This window comes from Petaurus breviceps, unplaced genomic scaffold, assembly GCF_028583685.1.
Source record: "Petaurus breviceps papuanus isolate PSGF00001 unplaced genomic scaffold, PetGlider_PUasm1.0 181, whole genome shotgun sequence".
In the NCBI taxonomy this organism is placed as follows: Eukaryota; Metazoa; Chordata; class Mammalia; order Diprotodontia; family Petauridae; genus Petaurus; species Petaurus breviceps.
This window is the reverse complement of record NW_027185784.1, coordinates 16755434-16778561: the sequence shown is the minus strand read 5'-3', so window position 1 is coordinate 16778561 and position 23128 is coordinate 16755434. Positions and strand designations below refer to the sequence as shown.

Sequence of the window (23128 nt, the reverse complement as noted above, 5' to 3'; positions counted from 1 at the left end):
ATAGATAGATAGATAGATAGATAGATAGATAGATAGATAGATAGATATTTTTAAACTAGCTTTTAGAAAGGCAAAAGACAGTCCCTGCCTCAAGGAACTTACAATCTAATAGGGAAGAAAGTATACAAAAGGAAGCTAAAAAACAAGGGTGGGAAATGAAGAGGTGTTTGGACAGGGCATCATTCTTAAATGTAGGTTTTAGGAGAATCTCTTGACCCTCCAATCAGAGACAGACAGGGATCCCCAAGGGAGAGGATACTGATGAGGAATGAGTTCCAAGGCTACAGTGATGTTGCAGGATGAAGAGTTCAGGGGAAAGTGGGCTCAAGCTCAGAGAGCTCAGGGGTAAATAGCTAGCTCATACATTCTATTTGTCATGAGTCCTTTTCCCACCTTTGCAGAGTGCTCAAGAAGTTTCTATCAGGCATGGTATAGCTTCTTTGCTGGGCTTATTGTAGGGTCATGAATCTACATCCTGTCTGTCTTGTCAAACACTGCTCTCAGTTGAGCTGGGGTAGCTCTGTAACATCAATCAGAAGATGGTCAAAATCTTCAAAACTCTGCAAGTTCCTCCAACTAAAAGGGGGTAAGGGGACAGGAAAAAGGAATCCTAGGTCAAGGTCAAAGGAGATGTCCTACCTTCCCTCCTCAGGTGTTTTTTTTTCTTTTAAATTCATTTGCTTTTAGTTTACAACATTCAGTTCCATGAGTTTTTGAGTTTCAAATTTTCTTCCTCTCCCTCTCCTCCCCCCTCCCTCCATGGCAGCATGCAATCAGATATAGGTTCTATGTACACCTTCACATTAAACATTAGTCAAGTTGTAAAGAATTATAACCAACGGAATGAATAACGACAAAGAAGAAACAAAACAAATTAAAACAAAAAAAAGAGAGCAAGTAGCTTGCTTCAATCTGCATTCAGACTCTGCAGCTCTTTCTCTGGATGTGGGTATCTACTTCCATCATGAGTCTTTTGGAGTTGTCTTATAACCTTGCATTGCTGAGAAGAGCCCAGTCTATCAAAATTAGTCATCATAGATACAATGTGTCTGTAACTGTATACAATGATCTCCTGGTTCTGCTTCCCCTCACTCAGCATCAGTTTATATATGTCTCTCCAGGTTATTATGAAGTCCATCTGCTCCACATTTCTTAAAGCACAATAGTATTTCCCTCCTCAGGTGTTTTACTGGAACACCATACTCAATCCAATTTCTGGGATAACTCAGTCAACTATACGTTGATAATTTATACAAGACCCATCACTCCAGTTCCTAGGATTTTTCACCCATAGTCTAGTGGGTTAAGGTACCAAGGCATTTTACCACTTACTTGAAGTGGGGGAGAGTGATTTGATTAACACAGTTACTACCATTACATTACTACCATTACATACAATTCTATACTCATGTCAATTTTCTTTTAAGAAGACCAGTAGCACTAAATTGGAATATGTTGGTATTGTAGGCACTTTTGGGGTAGGGGAGACTAATGAAAACCATTCAAACAAGAAATGAAAATGGTATTCTTTTATAGGGACAAGGAAAGACCTAATATAGTTGTAGTTGTTAATTACTTGAGTGTATACTGTTTTAGTCTTGGTTATGTGGTTTTTGGTTAGTTTGAACAAATATATAATCTTATTTATTCTTTTGGTTTTTCAGTTGTTTCAGCTCCTTCTATTTTTCTAGTTTTTGTTTTTCCTTTTGGAGGGCAATTGGGGTTAAGTAACTTGCCCAAGGTTACATGGCTATTTCTGTATGTGTGTGTGTGTGGACGTGTGGGTGTTAAGTGACTGAGGCCAGAACCGAACTCGGGTCCTCCTGACTCCAGGGCCGCAGCTTTACTCACTGTGCCACCTAGCCGCCCCTATTTTTCTAAATAATAACTTTAATTTATGCTTGCTTAAACAAAACATTTAAATAGCTTCTCAGAATGCACTTCTCCACTAAAAGTACCCTAATAACAAAGAAAAATTTCTTCAAGATTAAACTAACAAAATAACTGCATCTGATAGCATATACAGCAGTCTACACTCCTTGCCCTCCATCCTTCTATCAAGAAAAGGAAGGTATGTTTCCCCCTCTTTTGGGGGTGATCAAGACTAGTCACTGATTTTTTCTTCTTAGAAACAAATCAAAATAGTAGAGGGAAAGAAAAATAAAAACAGACATGAAATTAATTTTTCCTAGAAATCTGAGTAGGGACAAGAACAGGAACTTGACCTGAGATTTCATTGGTATATGGAACTTCCAAGTGAAGAATCTTCCTCTATAAAAGCATACAGACACCTTCTTTCAACTTATTGTTTTAAAGACTTGCCAGAGCATAACATAGTTAAATGACTTCCCCAGCATGTATCAGAGGCAAAACACAAACCCAGGTCTTCCTAGCCAAAAAAGAAGCTGTCTACCCCCTCTGCTACATAGCTTCTTTATGTCATTTCAGGGAAGTCATTTCAGCTGTAAGCATCAGTTTACTCTTATGTTAAATGATGACTAAACTAGATGACCACTAAAGCATTTAGATCCTATAACCCTAAGAACAATCAGTAAAATGTACTCACTTGAGTATTTTCCTTTAGTAGAAGGCAAATATGGGTACATTAGGAGCCTGAATTTTACATATAAACATGCACTTATATGTATGTAAAATTCACGAAGCATGCCATTTAGAGGCATTTCATATATGTGTGTAATATGTCTAAAATGTCATGCTCTATGAATTAGAGATATAGATCTAATTCTATATATATGCATATATTTATATGAAATATATCTAAAACGACTTGTTCCATGAAGAGTAAAATATGAGATATAAGTAAATTACCAAAGGAATCACAATCATTGAATGTACATTTGGAAAATGGCTGATCAATAACGTAAAAAGGAACTTTAATGGATAATCTTTGTGGAATGTTCCTAGCTTAGTGACATTATCCTGTAATTCATTTTATTTTAAGACTATATAAGGAGATTGCATTGATTCCTTCCTTTCCTTCCATTCTTTACTAATTCCCTTGACCTAATTATCTCAAACCTATTAAGTACCCTTTAGTGGCCAGTGGAGTGATGCTAAAGATTCAGAATGAATCCTCCAGGTCCCCTATCATACATCTGCATGCACTAAGCTGACCCTACCCATCATAATATGTACTAAGAGCCAATGAATCCTATGAAATCATCACAGCTTCAAAAATTCATCAGAAGCGAAGGGATATGTATATAGTCCTCATCACTAAAGAGTATTTATAAATAGTTCATGCAAAATGCATGGTTATCCCATTATTCAGATTCATCCCTAGGGCATAGTAAATGGAGGAAATCATATGAAGAACCTTGCTTGGTGAAGCTCCAATTCTGTGCAGCCAGACAGCTTAGAAGTGACTCAGAGTTTATACTTAGTGTTTTGAGAGAGACAATCAGAAGGGAAGAATACAGCACATCAGCTGCAAAATATGCCAAAGGTGTAAGTACATGCACTTTCTCTATATATGTGTCCATAGATGTTTATAGAGACACATAGATGTATGTTTATAGGTATATGTACATAGACATATAATGATCATATGCACATATATGTATGTATATATGAAACCAATCTACAAACACCCCATCCCCATTATCTAAGTCCCCATCCCCATTCATACTCTACTGCAGGTAGCATGTGGCTTTTTGGTACTCAAGTCAACCTAATGCCACCAATGCAGAAATACCAGAAGGAGTAAGGGGGCATTTACAGCAGTAATAACTATACATAAGTTATTTTTGCTTGATGATGCTTATTTGTTACAAGGGAGGTGTATTTTTGTTTGGGAGAGAAAGAGAAAAGTGATAATCATGATAAAAATACTTTTTTTTCCCAAGAAAAGAGCAATAATGAATGAATGAGACTTTTTTTGTTTTAATGACCAGAAGATAACAGAAGGAGGTTCAGAGGGAGATAGTTCCAGAACTAATGTGCTGAATTTGTTAAATACTTTATACGTTACATACATTGTATACTTGTTACATACTTTTAAAAAGTTGTATGTTTTAAGAGTCATAGTTTCATATATAATCCCTTCTGTTCTTTGAATGTGGATGCTCATTTTTGTTGATGTTTGTCAAACTCATAACAGCAAAAAGTTATTTTTTTAAATTGGCCCTGTCAAGTACACCAATATAATTAGTCCTGAGAGAGGTATGAGGACCATTTAGCTTGTACTATCAGATTTAACAGAGGATGGCAGTAGCATATCAAGTAAGTAGAATCGGAAAACTATTGGTGTTTTTTGTACCATGTAAGAAATGTCAGGGTTGGCTCATCTTTCATGATTAAAATAGCCAATGAGCTTTCTCTCTTCACTCTAGTTTCAGATGAGGAGGTTTTACTGTTCCTAGTTCTAGTTAAAATAAAGCAAAAGCTATATGAAGAAAGACAAGATGCAGTGAAATTCTCCAATCAGATCTGCCTACACCTCAATGCTGACCTAACATTTATGTTTGGCTAGTAATGGGTGTCTCCTGATGATAACTTGCCAGTTGAGTGGTAGATTTATGATGTGGATAAGCATCAAGCAGGAAACAGATTGAGCCCATCAATCTTATTTCGCCTGTGAGATGGTCTTCATTGGAGCCTAAGGTACCAGAAAAGATTAGTACATAAATATACTAGATCACAGAAGAAAGATGTCATTGGTAAAAGTTATCTTTGCCTTTTACATGATCCTGGGGCATGCTTAAACATAAACACTCTCTACAATGAAAGAGGCTCCTTTTTAAAAAGTGGGGAGAAAACAAAAGTGAAATAGCAAATTTAAAACAAGGCCAAAATGAATAAAAATAATATATTAGAGCTAATGCTATTCAAACAAACTGAATGACAAAATGCCCTTTGCAAAACATGGTAGCATTTACCTTCTTGACAAAAATAATCAGTTTTGGCTCCCTAAAAGAAACAGCATTATTTCATGCCTCATTGGAAACATCTGGACTACTGAGGCACAGGTGGCTTTAAACCTCCTTACCATCAAACCCAAAGTCAGTGTTCAGTTGTAATTAGCAATAATAAACTTCCTCGTCATTCCAAGCAAGGATATATTTTCTCATCATGTCCACAGAAAACCAAAATGGATCTTCCCAGACAGCTATGAGCCATGACACTGCTATCATTCAAAACTACTGTGAGTAATCACTGTTATGTGAATGGGTATTTTACTACTCTTTAGTACCCTGGGCTAATAACTATTACTTATTAATTCAAATAATGATGATAAAAATTTAGGGAAAAATTATTAAACTCCCACTATATTACAGAGTGGAAGATATGGAGATGCAAGAAATGATCCCTACCCTCATGAAGCTTGTATTACAGTGGAGGGGAGAGAACCTATAAATTAATTAAAACTCTGCTAAAAGAACAAGATAGGTACACAATAAAAATATAAAGTGCTGTGCAATATGCAAAGAGAAAGGCTCATTTCCAACAGGGAAGGCTTTGTAGAGAAAGTGATATTTGAGCTTCATCTTAAAAAATTGGTGGTAATTAATTAAATAAGTGTTAATGAATGGAAAGGACATATCAGCAGACTTAGATGAAAGGGGAGGGGGGAAAGGGTTTCAGCAAAGACAGTGACGGAGCTCTTTTGGCCCATTCCCCTGGACACTGCACTAGTTCATATTTTCATGACCTCCCTCAGAGGTAATGGAGTCTCCTAGTTTTGTTCTGCCTTCTTTCATTCTTTTCCTCATCTAATCTGCCTGCTAGGCTGGCAAATTCTTTTCTTCCACACCTCTCATCCATTTCTGTGGGTATCCTTTCCACTAATAAATCAATCAGCAAGAATTTATTAAGCACCTACTATGTGCCATGGACTGTATTAGGCACTGGGGAAACAGGTACAATGAATTGAAACAGTTCCTACTCACAAGGACCTTTCAGTCTAATGGGGGAGGTCAAGTAATTATATACAGAATAAATATCAAGACAATAAATAGAAATAATTGTGAAGTAGTTAAACCAAAGGTAGTTTGGAAGGAGAGGATGAATGGATGGGAGATTAGGAAACACTTCATGTAGATTATGACTGAGTTGCACCTGAAAGGAAGAGAGAGAAGGACGATGTGGCTGGATTTTGGTGTGCAGGAAGGGGAGTATGTCCAGTGAGGTTAGAAAGACATGTTAGAGCCAGGCTGATCTGGGCTTTAAAAGTTAAGCAGAGAAGCTCATATCCTAGAAGTAATAGGGAGCCACAGGAATTCACTGAGTATGGGAGTGACATGGTCAGATACATGGGAAAAATCACTTTGGCAAAAGTGAGTTGGATGGCCTCGAATGGGGAGAGACTTGAGACAGGGAGACAAATTAAAAGTTTGTTGTAATAATCTGGGCAAAAGGTGGTGAGAAATAGGTATTTAAGAGCAAGTCTGACCAAAAACCTCATCACCCTGAAGCCTTTGCTGGAGATGAGCCTCTCCCAATTCAGCTAGGCTCTTTCTCATAAGAGGAACTTCACTGGACTTGTTTGAAGTCTTTATTTATAGCTGTGATAGGACCTGCCAAAGCTAAAGTGCCACTATAGCATGACCCTCAAGAACCCAGAGCCTTTATGCCATGATGAGGCATCAAAATAGGATACAAGTGGAAGGTTAACAGATTAATCTACTTCAAATGCTGCTATCAATCTACCACCTGTCTGTTCAAAAAGTGTCAATGGATCCTCACTGTCTGCTAAATCGAGTCCTAATTCCTTCACCTCATATCTATTATCCTTGATTATGTGACTTCAAGCTACCTTTTTAGTTTTATCTGTCACAAACATCACAATCTATCCAAAGTGAACTACTCACAGTTCCATGAATGCAATATGAATCTTCGTACCTTCATAACTTCACTTAAACTATTCCTTCTACCTGCCTGTCCTTAAACTGCCCCTAATCCTGAGCTGTCCTTTAAAACCTGATACAGATCTCAAATCTCCAGTTGCCCCAACCAGAAGTAATCGGTCTCCTTTTCTGAGATTCTAGAGCATATTATAGCTTCCATCACACTTACCTACATTATACTCTGGTTGTCTAGATAGCTCATGTCAACTACTAAGAGAGACTCTATTAGGGAATGGATACAATGTTCTGCCTTGGCATGTCCCATAGCATTTACCATACTGTCTGGCATATATTATAAACTCAATAAACATTTAATGAATTAATTAATAAATAATAATCCACGTGGCACAATGCACTCAGTCTCCAACACTGAAAAATTTCTCATGTTCCAAGACACTGAACACTAGATTGAAACCAAAAGGAAATTTCTCCCTACTAACTCTCATGCACAGAATTAATTTTGATGAACTAACTTTCATGATATAATTGCCTTCTTTGGATTTCAGTGACTCCAATAGCCAGCACAATCTCACACATTAATAGATGTGGGCCAGAACACTGGTGAAAATAGTATGGCTTGAGTTAATCCCTCCACTTCCTCACCATCATCTGGGGCTACTATGTATGAATCAAGATGCTGTAGAGCAGAGGCATTAACACATATATACAGCCCCCCAAAACTCCCAAGTATGGCTGGAACAATTAAAGTATAGTTGGAATACAGCTAACAAAATAAATAAGAACAAAATAAAACATAGATAACATTACATTTAAAACCAAGCAATAAGCTGCCTGCAGGGATCCCTATGTACAAATGAGAGGTAGAGCTTGACACTACTGCTGTAGAGCAATCCTGTGGACTTTACATTAACTTTACCTCCAGGTGGATTGACTTGGGCCCCAGTCAAGGACCCTTTGAATGAGAAATATACAAAGGCAGTTCTGGAACTCAAGTTTCAGAAAGCTTGAGACCTAAGAGAAAATCCTTGTAGACTGCTTTTATCTGTTTATATATCTTTGTAGACTACTTTTACTCCTTGCTAACTGCTTTTACCTGGGATTTATTGAGTAAGATTTTATGAAAGAAACTGCTTATTTTAATACTCAGGCTTTAAATAGTCTATCACAACAGGTACAGAGGTACAGAGCCACATACAGGACAGGGCTTCCCAAAGGAAAAAATATGAAGTGAAATGGATGGAATTAATTGTTCTTTAAATGTTTGACAGAATTCACTTGTAAATCAATCCATTTCTTAGGAAGTTCAATAATGACTTATTTAATTTTTTTCTAAAATGGGGTTAAGTATTTTGTTTTCTGTTAATCTGGGCAATTTAAATTTTTGTAAGTATTCATCCATTTCACTAAGATTTTCAAGTTCATTGGCATACAGTTGGGCAAAATAGCTTCTAATTATTGTTTTAATTACCTCTTTATTGTTAGTGAATTCACCCTTTTCATTTTTGATACTGGTAATTTGGTTTTCTTCTTTCTTTTTTTGAAACAAATTAACCAAAGTTTTATCTATTTTATTGGTAACAGCTTGTAGCATCTGGAAAGACCTCATTTAGAAGGTGGTATTTGACTGCAGCTATGAAGGAAGAATACATTACAAATGGAATGTGGTAAGTGAGTGGTGGCAAAGAGGCCAATTTGGTTGACCACAGAATGAGTGAAGGAGACTATGGGGATAACTTATAGTCATTTTTGGTGTTTCCCTACTGTCATGTAATATCAGGAGAAAGAAAGGAAGGGTCCTTGCATGTTAAAGGACATGGAGGTAGTACTTTCACTGATGGATGAGATTTAACAATTTAGTGGAACACTGGGGTAACATTTGCTCACTTTGAATGAGACCATCCAAGTGTCCTCCAAACCTCCCACCCCACATATTCAGTGAAAAATAGCTTAAAATTTTATCATGGATAGGGGGGAGGGGTGCAGAGCCCTAATCTTTTGTCAACTATCTATTTGTCCATGACTAGACACCTGGGAGAGTCAGTTTCTTTTTCTGTGCAATGAAAATGATCAGGTTGATCCTAGCTCAAAGAATCTATGAAATAATTTCTCTTAAAATTCAACATTGCACAAATGCACAATGGGTCACACCCCAGTAACTTTACAATTTTGTCTGTAATTTATTTAACAATGTAAGTTTCAATAATATGAAAAGAATGAATAACCCAGGAGTAATGCTAATTAGAGGCAGAGCTGCATAGCAGATGGAGAGCTGCCTCAGTCAGGAAGACCTAGGTTCAAATTCCACCTGTGACAAATGACCCTGGTTCTAACACTTTACCCGTTGGTGCCCTCAGGCAACTTCTTAAGTATGAGAGTAGTCAATGACCTGGAATGGCAGGAGGTTCCTCATTAGGAGTACCAATTGTCAACTGAAAGCACAGGAGCAGTTTAAAAAAAAGCTAACATCAATGAAGTAGGTAATAGAACAACTCAACATTTCAAAGTTAACAATTTTATTCATAGCTGACATAATGGAAAGATCAATGGAGTAGAAGTCAGAAAACATGGATTATGGTCTTCCTGGTAATATGGCCCACTACAATTCATCTGTGATATAAAAGCATGTGACTTGATGATCTCTAAGCTGCCTTATATCCTAAAATTCTATTAAACTTCCATTTCCTAGGTGATATAATATATTTTAAAATATTTCCAACCTTTTGACTTTGTTTGGGTTTTTTGAGGCTGCATAAATATATAATTAGAGTAGTACCTATTCCTAGCAGAAATGTATTCCAATTATTGCAATCATAAAGATATTCATAAGTAATAATTCTAATGGGTTTTTAAATGGCAGTAACTCCATTTCTGTTTTGGTTGGATAACAGTTATACTTTGAAAAATAAAATAATTGGTATCTTTTTAGAATGACATTATTACACTCCATAATTATGATTATCTTATAAACTCGCTTTTTAATTTTATTTTCTGAGGGAAGCATTAGTATAACATGTATTTCCCATAACTGAGGAAAATGGGAAAATTTAAGCATTGCCTTTTCTCTTCATACAAAACTACAATGATTTCCAACCCAAAAGTATTATAATTTAGAAATATAAATAAATAATTTAAAGAGGTATAGCTAAAATTCTGAGGAAAACAATCTTGTTAATATTTACCTTTTAAAATTTATTAATTGACTACTTAATTGTCATGGATAATTAATGGCAGATGTGGCTAATACAGTGTTCTCCCTCTATCAAAGACAGTGTACTTTTAAGCTTTAATTTTTTAATAAATTAATTTTATTTTTAGTTTTCAACATTCACTTCCATAAATTTTAAATTTTTCTCCATCTCCTGCCCTTGCCCCATCCCCAAGATGACATCCAATCAGACACAGGCTCTACATATACATTTTATTAAACATATTTTCACATTAGTCATGTAGTATAGAAGAATTAGAATGAATAGGAGGAACCATGGGAAAGAAAAAACAAAACAAAATTAAACTGAACAAAAAAACAGAGTGAATAGTATGCTTCAATCTACATTCAGACTCCATAATTGTTTTTCTGCATATGGATGGCATTTTCTATCATGAGTCAGTTGGAGTTGTTTTAGGGCCTTACATTGCTAAAAAAAGAAAAAGCTAAGACTATCAAAGTCAGTCATCACACAATGTAGCTTTTACTGTGTACAATGTTTTGCTTCTGCTCACTTCACTCAGTTTATCAGTTCATTTAAGTCTTTCTAGGTTTTTCTGAAGTCTGCTCATCATTTCTTATAGCATAATAGTATTTTCCATTATATTCACATACCACAACTTGTTCAGCCATTCCCCAATTGACAGACATCCCCTCAGTTTCCACTTTTTGGCCACCACAAAAAGAGCTTCTACATTTTTGTACATGTGGTTACTTTTCCTAAGCTTTAATATATATATATATATATATATATATATATATATATATATATATATATATATATATTTTCCCCCTTTTTGGAGGGCAACTGGGGTTAAGTGACTTGCCCAAGGTCACATGGCTAGTATTTGTGTTAAGTGTTTGAGGCTGGATTTGAACTCACATCCTCCTGACTCCAGGGCCAGTGCTCTATTCACTGTGCTACCTAGCCACCCCAAGCTTCAATATTTTTTATCAAAGCTTGTAAGTGCACTAAGATTTTTGGGATTACACAGTATAAAACCTAAGGGAAAGGCAAACTCTCCCATCAAGAATTTTATAATCTTCCTATTTTTATGATCTCTTTGGCATACAGGCCTAGAAGTGGTATTACTGGGTCAAATGGTATGTATAGTTTTATAGCCCTTTGGGCAGAGTGTGAACATACTTCTTAAAATGTGTTTTAGAGAAAAAATAAAATGTAGACAGAGATTTTGCTGAAACCGACAGACCTAAACAATAGAAGATAGAGGGGAAAGGCATGTGGTTAGAGATAGTGAGGAATACAGGATGACTCTGAGGTTGCAAACTTGAGTGATCAAGTGGATGGTATTGCCCTCTACAGTAACAGGGAAGATGGAGGGGGAAGGGTTCAAGGAAAAAGAATAAGTTCTGTTTTGGACATATTGAGTCTAAGATATGTACTAGACATCCAGTTTGAGATGTCTTAAAGGCAACTGGAGATACTAGATTAGAGTTCAGAAGAGAGTTTAGGGCAGGATAACTAGATAAGAGTGTCATCAGCATAGAAATTGTAACTAAATCCATGGGGCTAATGAGATCACCAAGTGGAGTAGTATAGGGGGTGAAGAAAAGATAATCCAAGAAAGAGCAATGAGGGGAAACCTATATTTAGAGGACATGATCTGGAAAAGGACCCAGCAAAGGAAGCAAAGTAGGAGTAATCATAAAGGCAGGACAAGAACCAGGAAAGGATAGTGTCAAGAAAACCCCAGAAGGAAGAGAGTAATAAACAGTATCAAAGACTGTAGAAATGTCAAGGAGAATGAAGATTCAGAAAAGGCCAAAAGGGGGAAGCTGGTAGACTGGGAGACCATTTTTTCTGAGGGACTGTTATGACTTCAAGGATAATTTCCTGCTTCAGCAGAAAGAATGCCTCCTGAGGGACAAGTGGTATAGAGAAGACTGTGAGGAAATGCGCCTTAAAATTTTATCATGTGGTTAAAAAAGGAGAATGGTCATGGGAAAGGCCAGAAGAAAAAAAAATGTACTGCAGAATTTGGGACAAAGTGTAATTTCTACTATCAGGATATCCTCATTTTTATGCTCATGAATTAATACTTATAAGACTGAGACTTAAGAAAATAAGGGGAGAGGAGGATAATGGGGAAACATCTACAAAGGCAGTCATATTTAAAATGGCTAGAAATGGGAGCTCAATCCTAGTATCTCAGGGGCTTTAATCCCATGAGGAATACATAAAACAATTAGAAAATGAACAAATGAGGATATGGACCTATTCTGAAGACAAAATGAAGGAGAACAAAATGAAGAAATAATTCTTAGAAAAGGGTGCACAGAAAGAAAGCAAATGACAAATTAGAAAACATAAAGGATAGAAAAAATTCTGAACTAAACATTTAATTAAGAGGGATAAAGAGAGAAAGAATTAGGTAACTGAATAAAGGAATGAAAAATAAATTAACAAATCTCAAAAAACTCCAAAACAAGTAAAAAGGTGAGTAAATGCTGAGAAGATTTAAGGAAATAGGGCAGAGAAATAATGGGAATTGGGTCATATTAAAGTAGATGAAAGAAAACTAATTACAGAGAAAAAGCAAATCAATAAAAAGTAAGAAGAACAAAAAATATAAGTATTCATAAAATATTAAAGACACAAATATAGAAAAATATTAATTTGACTGGTTGTTTCAAATTGAATAAGAAAAAAACCCCTTACAACCTGTTATTTACCAAAAAAAAAAAAAAATCTAAAAAGCAAAGGATGTGCACAGAATCAAGAAGAGGCTAGAACAAAAATTACTATGCACAGAAGGTTTAAAAAAAGTAGGAATTGCATTCATACTATAAGACAAAGGAAAAAAAAACCTCACAATACAAATATATATGTGATTCTATTATGCTTAAAGGAACCATAAACAATGGATCAATGTTGACATTAAACTTACATACACCAAATTGGCATAGCATTTAAATTCACACAGGAAAAAAATAATTTAGAAAAGATGTAGATAGTAACAGAATGGTAGGAGAATTTAATGTTCCTCTCTCAGAGTTGGAAAAATCTAACAGAAAGAAAAACAAAAGCAAAAATACAGAATTAAACAAAGTATTAGAGAAGAAAAGAGAGAGCTTTTAGAGAGCTGAAAGATTTTTGCCTCCTGCTGAATAGGACCATTAATGAAAATATAGAAAAGAAAACCAAATTAAAGGTATATAGGTATCTCTATTTGGTGATACCAAGGTAGCATATTATAAAATCCTTGGAAATAAGAAATTAACTGAAACAAATAACACTTTCAGCACGGCTTCAAGCTCCAAAATACACTCAAACCCTAAAAAACATCTTTATGCAATAACAATAGAAGACAATAATATAAAAGGGAATTCCACTGAAAATAACCACAAAATGACAATATCTGGAAACCAATCTATCAATGCCTACTCAAAATATGTCTACACTTAATTATAAAATATGCCTTAAAGAAACGAAGAAAAATTTAAGTCACTGAAGGAATACTCAATGTTCATGGCTAAGCCATACAAATATATTAAAAATGACAATACTACTAAAATTAAATTATAGACTTGTTGCTATATCTATCAGACTACTAATGGGATATTTTTAGAGAGCAAGATAAAATAATCTAAAAACTTATTTGAAGGGACAAAAGACCTAGAACATCAAGGGAAATATTTTTTTTAACGTAGGAAAGGAAGACTAGCACTTCTAGATCTTGATAGATATCATAAAGCACAGTCATCAAAAGTATCTGTAGTGGTTTTAATAATCAATGGAATAGAATAGTAAAGAAGAAATCAGAAATAAATGAATTCAATAACAGTGTTCAATAAACCTAAAAACATAAATTATCTGGTAAAAGCTTCCTATTCGATAAGAACTGATGAGAAAACTAGTAAGCAATCTAAGAAAAATTAGGATTATACCAAGTATATACCATTTTCCAAAATAAGTTCAGAACCTGATTATTCAAGATCATATAATTTAAAAAAATCTTGAAGAGAAGCAAATCATGCCTTTCACAGGGATAGGTAGGAGATGAATTACTAAATCTACATGGCATAGAGGCAATTAAAAATTAAGTAGATAATTTTGATTACATTTAAAAAAACTACTACATAAAAATTAATTTATTACAAACTAAAAGAGAAGTAGCTAACTGGAGAAAACAGTTTTGTATCAAAAATCTCTAACAAGGGTTTTTTTATTCAAAATAGGCAGACATCTAACAAAAATAAATAATTGACAGATGAAATTTATGTATGAAAAACTTTTCCCCAATAGAGAAGGGTTAAAATACATCAACAATCAGTTCAAAGAAGAATTACAAACTATTAGCGATCATATCAAAGAATGCTCCAAATCACTAATAATAAGAGAAATGTAAAAACAACTGAGGTTTCATCTCATAGCCAACCAACTGGTGAACATGAAATAAAATGGAAAGTCAATATTGGAGGGGTAGTAGAAAGATGGGAACAGCAATGCATTGTTGGTAGATCTATAAATAGGTCTGATTATTCTGAAAAGCAATTTGGAATTCTGAAAAAAGAGTGATTGAAATGCTCAACTCTTTGACAAAGAGATAACACTTTTAGGCATCTGCCCCAAGGAGAAAAATGACCAAAACAAAACAAAACAAAGACTCCACTTACATTAATATTTATAATAGCATTTTTTATGGAAGTAATGAAATGGAAATGAAATAAATACCCATCAACTGGGGAATGTTTAAAGAAATTGTTATATATATATAAAATTTATTTATTTATTTATTTATTTAATGGGATATTTCTATACTTTGAGAAACAACTAAAAAGACTTATGTGAACTGATAAAAAGTGAAGTAGGGCCAAGAAAATCTACACAATGATTACAACAATATATATAAAAAGAACAAACATCACAAAATAACGGAAACTGAATGTTGCAATATTATAAAGGGGAAGCTTGACCTCAAGAGATGTGAGAAAATAACCATCCTTGCTCTTTTGCAGTGCCAGGTCTAGAGTGAGGAAAACTCATCTTCCCTACTTCAAATCTGGCCTACTAGTTGTATGGGCAAGTCACTTAATCTTGTTTGCCTCAGTTTACTCATCTGGAAAATGAGCTGAAGAAAGAAATAGTAAACCACTCCAATATCTTTTCCAAGAAAACTCCAAATAAGGTTATAGAGAGTTGGCCACAACTGAAACAAGTGAACAACAATTCCTTTGAATAGTGACAAAATATATATATGCATATATACATACATATGCACATATATGAATATATATTACACACATACATAATGTGACATTTTTCAAAGTGTTGATTGTTTTTACTGATTTTTTTTTTCTCATCTGCCTTTTTCTTTTAATTCTTTTTTATAACAGATTTCTCTCAGGGATGGAAAGAGAAGAAAATAAAGGTGATATAAAAAAACAAAAGGAAAGGAACTATTTTTTAAAAAGAAAGTATATTGTATAGTTACTCTGAAAATACTTATACTAAAGTAATAACTAGTATTATAGATTAGTATTTTGTTATATATTCATGTACTTTGAAAATAGCTCATATTCCCCTTTTCCTGGTGAGTTTGATAACAGAAACATGATGTTTAGCATAATCAACAAATGCAGCTTCCAATAAAACTGAAAGTCTAAAGAGAATATTATCAGGTAAATAATAGCAGGTTAGTCCTTGATAGCTTACTTTGTCCTAGCAGACACATTTCACAATTCCCAAAAGTCCAAGAATAATATATGTTTATACAGACAAATAATAATTCAATCCAATACCAAAATAAAAAAGGCAGAAAAACTGATGAACATTCATTGAAATTCCATTAGAAATACACTATCATTATACAGCTATGATTATAGAACTGAGACTTCATCTAGAAACCAATGCAAAAACTGGCTCATTACTTTACATTTGTGCCTTATATGTTCATTTTTAATCCCTTTATTGATTGTTTCTTCACATTACCACCAAGTGTTTTTAGAAATTAAACTGAGATTAATGAGGAAAGGATTAGGAAAGTACAAAAGTGTTTGATTCCTGGTCCATCTGTCTGGTCTAAAAGATCTACACACCATCTGTTTGATCTAAGAGGCTATGGGATGAATGTATGAATAGTGTGAAGGGAGGTACATGTAAATACATGGCCAAATATCAAGTCAACCTAAACAACAGCCATGAGAAGGAAAACATTTTGTCTCATAATTCATAAATTAATAAGGAATTCCTTGGAATAAAAATAGAATAAAGTTTTGAAGTCAGATATTTCCCTCATTCACAACATTTCCCCCTACAAATTGATAAAACTGAAGATGTGGGACTATAGCACTAAAATGGGCACCTGGTTGATCCCCATGAGCTTTAAACTACAAAGTGAGAGAAATGAATTTCAAAGGAAAACTGAGTCCAAATCGCAGAGCTTTATCCTAGGGTGTAACAGAATCTCTATGAATTGAACTTAGTGAGCCTATATCCTTCAATATGAGCAGGCTGCCATATTCTGCCAGAGCTACAAAGAATTGCAAATGTGCAATTATACTATAAAGAAGAAAAAGGAAAATAGCATTCACATGGGGGCAGGGAATGGGGAACATACCAGATTTCCAAGCATTTTTCAGTGTTAACAAAGAGTCTAAAATCACAGAAAATCAAATTACCTGGGACTTTCCATATAGAAAGTTGACAAGTTGTAGATTTTCTATTTCACTATAAAAGTGATTACTTTGATGTTCCAATGATCATTCAATTTTCCAAAAATAACCAGTAATGAATGATATGATTACACTTACTATGTATTGTAGACTGTCACACTTTCATTTCTGGCTATATTTGAAGTGCCAATCCTATGCTGCTAATGAAAAAAAGTGCTCAAGAATTAATATTAACACAGAGGCCATGTCAAGATACATCTGATGTTTAAGATTTACAAAAAGGATGCAAATGCATGTAGAAAAAAAAATGGTCCAAATGTATTTTTAATTTGTCTTTTCAAATGTCTTCTGCTTTCCCAAATATTCACTGGACAATGAGGCTAAGCTAGATAGGGTGATTGTCACAGCATTGTTGTAAAAGTAATAATAGAAAATTATTAGTAGTTTCCAGCTCATTGCAGAAATAACATGCATATAATTGGAATGTACTACATTCATATAAGCCAAAATATTAGCTAATGGAAATATCTGGATCAAGACCTCACAGACTATGAGCTCCAATCAAGTGTGCATACATTCCAGACACGCAATATGATGAACTACATCAATATGACTTACCATACTCTGTCTTTTTATGACTAAATGTTGGGTTTTGTTATCATATTATTAATCAGTTTTCCAGGCTATCCCCTTTTTAATTTGTAAACACTGGAGACAGAACACATAAGTGCTTCTGATGCCTTTACATGGATAAGACAACACTGAGAAATGTCAATCCCCATTTCTATAAAGAGAGTAGTTATATTTACTTTTGATCAACACAATTAAAATTTTCCTGCATTCTCCAATGCTTGGGACAGGATCTTTACTCATATGTATCCTATTTTCTTTGTCCTGAAATATTATGCTCATTTTCTCATTAATTAATAATTAAAGAACTATAAATCAATTTACCTATTTCCAACCTTGATTCTGGGGAATTATATTACCCCTAGCTATTTAATGAAGCAATGGTTCCCCAGTATGCCTGAAAATTACATAGCAACATTATAGCAATCTGGATTTATCTCCTTAGTAGAGTGTAATAAGCTCTTTGAGCTTATTTCATCTTTTTTTTTAAACCTAAACTCCAACACTAAGTATGGTGATTTGGGTCCAAAGAGCACTTAAAAATATTTTTGTTGCATTCCACTGCAATTTAGGGAAAAGGTACTAGCTTTTTGACATGACATCCATCTTTTAACAAGGGGTTACCTTATGTCTCACTGGTGAGCAGCAGACAAGTGGAGATAACAGACTTCAACATCAAAAACTTGGGTACATGTTTTTCAGGACAACATGCATGGAACTCTGGATGATGACCAAATGATTTCTCCCCATCAGAATATGCACTAAGTATGTAAAAGTACATATAAAAATGTTGGCCGTAGCTTCATTCTGATTACCTCCATCACTCTGTCTCCCTTTCCTACACCCTGTCACATGGAGATGGAGATAGGGGATGAAGGAACAGGGCTGGTAACAGTAACTGAAGGGAGACATAGAGGAAATGAAGGGTGTTAAAGTTCAAACATCAGAGAAAGAGAAGCTAAAAGCTGTGTTGACAGCATAACTTCTTGCTAGAGCTCAACTATAAATGTTCTCAACATGCTCTCTGTGATTGATTGGTTGCCTGTGACTAGAGGACAGAGATCCCAGTAAGCAACCAGACTACTGAAACTGGGAAGGCATGAATCTACCCGAGTTCCAGATTATACTGATGATAATTCATTCTCAGCATAGAGGTTGACTTCATTTACATTCTGGGTCCTGGGTCTTATTTCACAGGATAAAAAATTCTTTCAGAGTTTCTAAAAGTGAGTAAAGAATCTAAATATCACTTCTTTACCTCCTCAATGGTGAGTAACCATGGGAAACTAAGCAAAAATAAAGGACATAAAGAAACAATTAGCTTTGGCTTGGTAGGTCTTTATATATTTAATATGCATTGTGCTCTGGTTATTATGATCTCTTTATTGGCTTATTGACTACATACTAAATATTCTAGCAGAGAGGTTTGTTTCTATTAAAAGCTTTTACATGTAATAATGTCATGCGATGAACATCAAGTGAAATGCAATGAGTTAAAGAGAAGGCAAGACCAGTTAGAGGCTGGGGGCTCAAAGACAAGTACTAACTGGCACATCCACAAATCCATGTACTCCAAGAAAACAAATAGGTGATGCCCTATGCAGAGTTAAAAAGTTGAAGGATAAATCACTAACTTACTATTAACCACAGAGAGCATGACACTTAACCAGAATTTCCACCCCACCTGGACATGCTCAAACTGCCAGGGTGAGGAAATACTAGATTGCTGAGTGAATAGCTATCAGCACCACCAGTAGTTAAAACTGCAATTGCTTGGGAAATTTCCCAAGGTTCAAGATAACAGTTTTCACAGCTCAGTATTAAGCTCCTATATTCTTCCATGAATCATGTGGATATTTTAGTTTTTTTCTTGTTAATGCTCAATGGTTTCAATTGTTCTTTTGGACAGGTAAGTATTTCAATGTATGTTCTCTCTCTCCAGAGCCTGTACCTATTGTAGTTAAGCTCTTTCTAATGCCTTTCTAATGTTAGTGTAATCCCCAAGTCTCTAATACAGTACTCTCTAAAGGAGATGAGAACAATAAATTTTTTAATCAATCTGGTAAGACCACTGTTACCACAAATTAAAATATAGATTAACTTCCCATTTTTAATCAAGCATATACTTAAGAAAGAAGATCATTTATAAAAGCAGAAAAACACTCACTTTGGGACATATGCTAAGATTCATCCTGTTTCCCCCCCCAAATCATCAAATATGTTCATAACTTTTTTCTGTTCATCTTCTAAAAGATAGCCTTGGGATACCATGCAAATGCACACAAATACTCACACACACACAGACACACAGACCCACACTCACACACAGAAATCCCCCCACACATGCCTAACTAGCTTTTTAAAAAAAGTGCCCTGGAAAATAAATACTGCTATATGACTATAAGATGCTTCAAAAAAGCAAACAATTTGTTCCACTACTAGAAAGAAAATGTTCCTTGTTTGGAAATTTCAAAGTCAAGTTTCATTATGACACTTAAGAATTAAAAAACAAACAAACAAATTAAATAATTGACAAAGAACTTTTTAGCTTGACTTAATTTCATCAAAGGATTTCCTTCCAAGTCTATTCTTGGCAATTATACCCTTGTCTGAGATGCATTCCTGCTTTCCCTTTTTTTGTTTTTATATAACCTCTCAACATTGTCTTGTATAGAAACCTATCTTTAATCTTCTTCTCCCTTATATTAGGAAGCGATGATGATGCTCAATGAAAGAAACTATCTTTCCAGATGACTGAGGAATATTTATCAGCACTGACAAGAATTTATTTATTTGGGTACAGAATTCTACTTCTAGTGCTGATATTTCTGATAAGGAAATTCATAAAGTCATTATGTCCTTCTGTTCCTTATAAAGTTTAGCCATCTCAGAAATAAAAGAATGATCATAGAAAGCTGATTTTTTAAAAATACAATTTTATTCTGATATCTTTGATGAACAACTCTCAGTGGAGATCTTGAAGCCTCCTCTTGGAAAACTATAATCATTTATTTACTAAATTTCTGAATATGATGCCATGCAATGGATTTAAATACTGTTATGCAGATGATGCTTAGACACACTCTCTTTCTGATATTGCTTTGCTGATCTATATATACCCCCCAATACTATCTTGTCTGAGATCCAATACCATATGCCTTCGAATAAGTTGTCCTTCAGTGTTTCAAAACCTGATTTATTAGTTGTTCACATTCCATCTGCCACAAAAAAAAAAAGAAAAAAGTGTAATGTGTCTTTACTTTCTCAAGCCAAGTGAAAAGGTTAAGGTTAAATTTTCCCTCACTTTATCATCTGATCAGCATGTCAGACACACATGTAAAGTCCCCTTTCAACTACATAATCTGCTTAAAATTCATGTGTTTTTTCAAGAGGCCAGTGTAATAGGAGTTTTGATTAATGCATTTGTCATCTCCTATATTTACTATTTCCATTGGTCTCAAGGTAATTATTCTTGCTGGTTCCTCCTACTTATGCCACTTTGCAGAACCAACATTTGCCAAAACTGAACACAAGGTTTTCTTATTGCTAATGAGTGAATAGCATACAGTCTGCCTCTAGAGGAATATTTTCCCCAAATTGTCTACATTTTCTGTATAGATATATAAACATACACCATCTAATGTTCTGCAGTTTTCTCCCTACTCCATTTCTGGTGATACAAATATACTTAAAAGAAATGGGGTATCAAAACTAGAGACACCCTTCACCAATTACTTGAAAATTATACCCCAGAAAGTGTGGGGTTGATCCTTTTTTTACCTTCCCTCCAGCCCCCAAAAGATATAACTTTTGCACATTTAAAAATTTTACTTATCTATAGATATATTGCTTTCCTTCAGTAGAATATAAATCCCTTAAGGAAAGGGATTCTTTTGTTTATCTGTTCATTTTTCAGATTTATCATTGTGTCCAACACATTACTGAAGGCATATAATAAATGTTTGTTTTCTTAATGAATCAATAAAACATACTGTACATTATACACATACTAGGTTTTCTGATATATACTACTATCAAGACACATTAAAATCTGTTTTATTAATGAATCAATAAAGGACGTTGTACATCAGACAATTTTAAATAATAAAACAATTGTATTTACTGTAATTTGGAAGAACTCTTCTAGTTTCAATTCAGTTTGATAACATTTTATCTCCCACCTCCATGTCTTTGGATAGGCTGTCCTCCAGGCCTGGAATACTTTCTCCTCATCTTTCCCTCTGAAAATCCCTACTCTTACTTAAGGCTTTTTCTGATCCTCTCCCAAGTTTTTAGGGCACCTGACTACCAAATTATTTTCTGATTATTTTGAGTGTGTTTTGTATTTATCTATAGTCATGTAGTTTCTCCAAAAAACATGTTTTTATTAAGCATAATACATATCTTAAGACTATTTTTTCAAACTTGGATTTCTGTGAGTACAATATTTAGCTTTTGAGTATTTGAAATATATTACTGACCTAGGAAGGAGAGGATAAATTGTAAATCAACAAAACAAATATTTACTGTTCACTTAGCATGTACAATGCACTGTGCTTGGTATTATGGCACAAAGAAGCTTAGAGATTAGTCAGGGAAAAAAATATATGCTATATGGTCATAGATTTATAATGAAGTCAAATAGTTCAACTCCTCCATTTTATAGTTGAGGAAAAGACAGATGATAGATGAATAGATAGACTGATAGATATAGACAAAGTATTGATTCAATGCTTATTATGTGCAAAGCACTGTGCCATATAAATGACCTAAAGATTCCACCAGTCTTGTGACAGATCTTTGTACAATTTTAAAGCTCACATCAACTTTCCCCACCCCACATCTATTCAGGATAAGATCTGTTGCACCGTTGTTAAATATGCATGATGAGGCACTGTGAAGAGAAGGGGAGGAGGCTCAAGTATTCTTTATTCAGAAGACCCCTTAACAGCAACTCCTTGTATTATGATAACTGAGCCAGTTCAAAATCAAGGAATCTTGCCAGACTTGAAAGCCTAACTTGCTAGTTCGGTGAGTCATTATTCACATAAGATTTAAAAGCTATCCCAGTTTTGGGATTCTGAAAAAGCATTTTTTCCCCACCAAAAGATGCCCTCCACAGCCACATGAAAACATACATGAAATTAACTCACTCCTCAGCAGGAGGCTTTCACTGCTAAGAGCATGGAGGTGTTGGTACACACTTAATGTGAAGGGACTCATGCCAAAGCACTGAGTACAACTGCAAGAACATCCAGGTGAAGTCAAAACGGATCTGATTGCCTAGAATCTAGCCTGTCATAAAGTATTCCTCAACCTGTTCATCCATAATCTCTTTTAGATGGGTTTCCCTACCTCCTCATCATGGTAGCTTTGTTTAGTCTGAAATTCAATCAGAGTTGAATTAGGCATTAGAAAAACATTCACCACTCTGGCTCTCTTGTCACATCAGAAACTCGAGACACCAGTGTTAATTTTGTTACAGCTTTTAGTTCTCGCATTTCAATGCAAAATCACTTCCCTCTAGAGAATGCCACTGATATTGGCAAGAAAGCACAAGGGGCTGCCACACAACTCAATCGCCAATAACAACCGGGGTAACTCAACCCTCGGCAGACATTAGTAATCACGGGAAAACAGCCAGAACTTTAATCACAATTCTTTCAAACACAGCCAGGGATTTCAAAATGCTGTTATTCCAGGATATGACCCTAATACAGTGCTTAATCAAAGCCATTGCCAGTACAAGAACAACCTGCAGACTTTAATAAAAACCAATTTCATAAAAGTCAGTGTGTCAGCATCATGCTGAACCTAATTTAGCAAACTC

At 34.7% G+C, this 23128-nt stretch overlaps 1 protein-coding gene across 5 annotated transcripts in view; it reads right to left on the bottom strand.

The window, feature by feature from the left end:
* Positions 1–23128, bottom strand: part of EXOC4 (exocyst complex component 4) — a 1166755-nt gene that overhangs the window by 507310 nt on the left and 636317 nt on the right. Inside the window, exon 11 of one of the 5 annotated variants that reach the window (XM_069087257.1) lies at positions 19155–20516. The exons of the other annotated variants lie outside the window; for them this stretch is intronic. Within the exon in view, the coding sequence (XP_068943358.1) occupies positions 20506–20516 (11 nt within the window). The 3' untranslated portion in view covers positions 19155–20505. Of the gene's footprint in view, positions 1–19154; positions 20517–23128 lie in introns of those variants that run through there. 5 annotated transcript variants of the gene reach the window in all.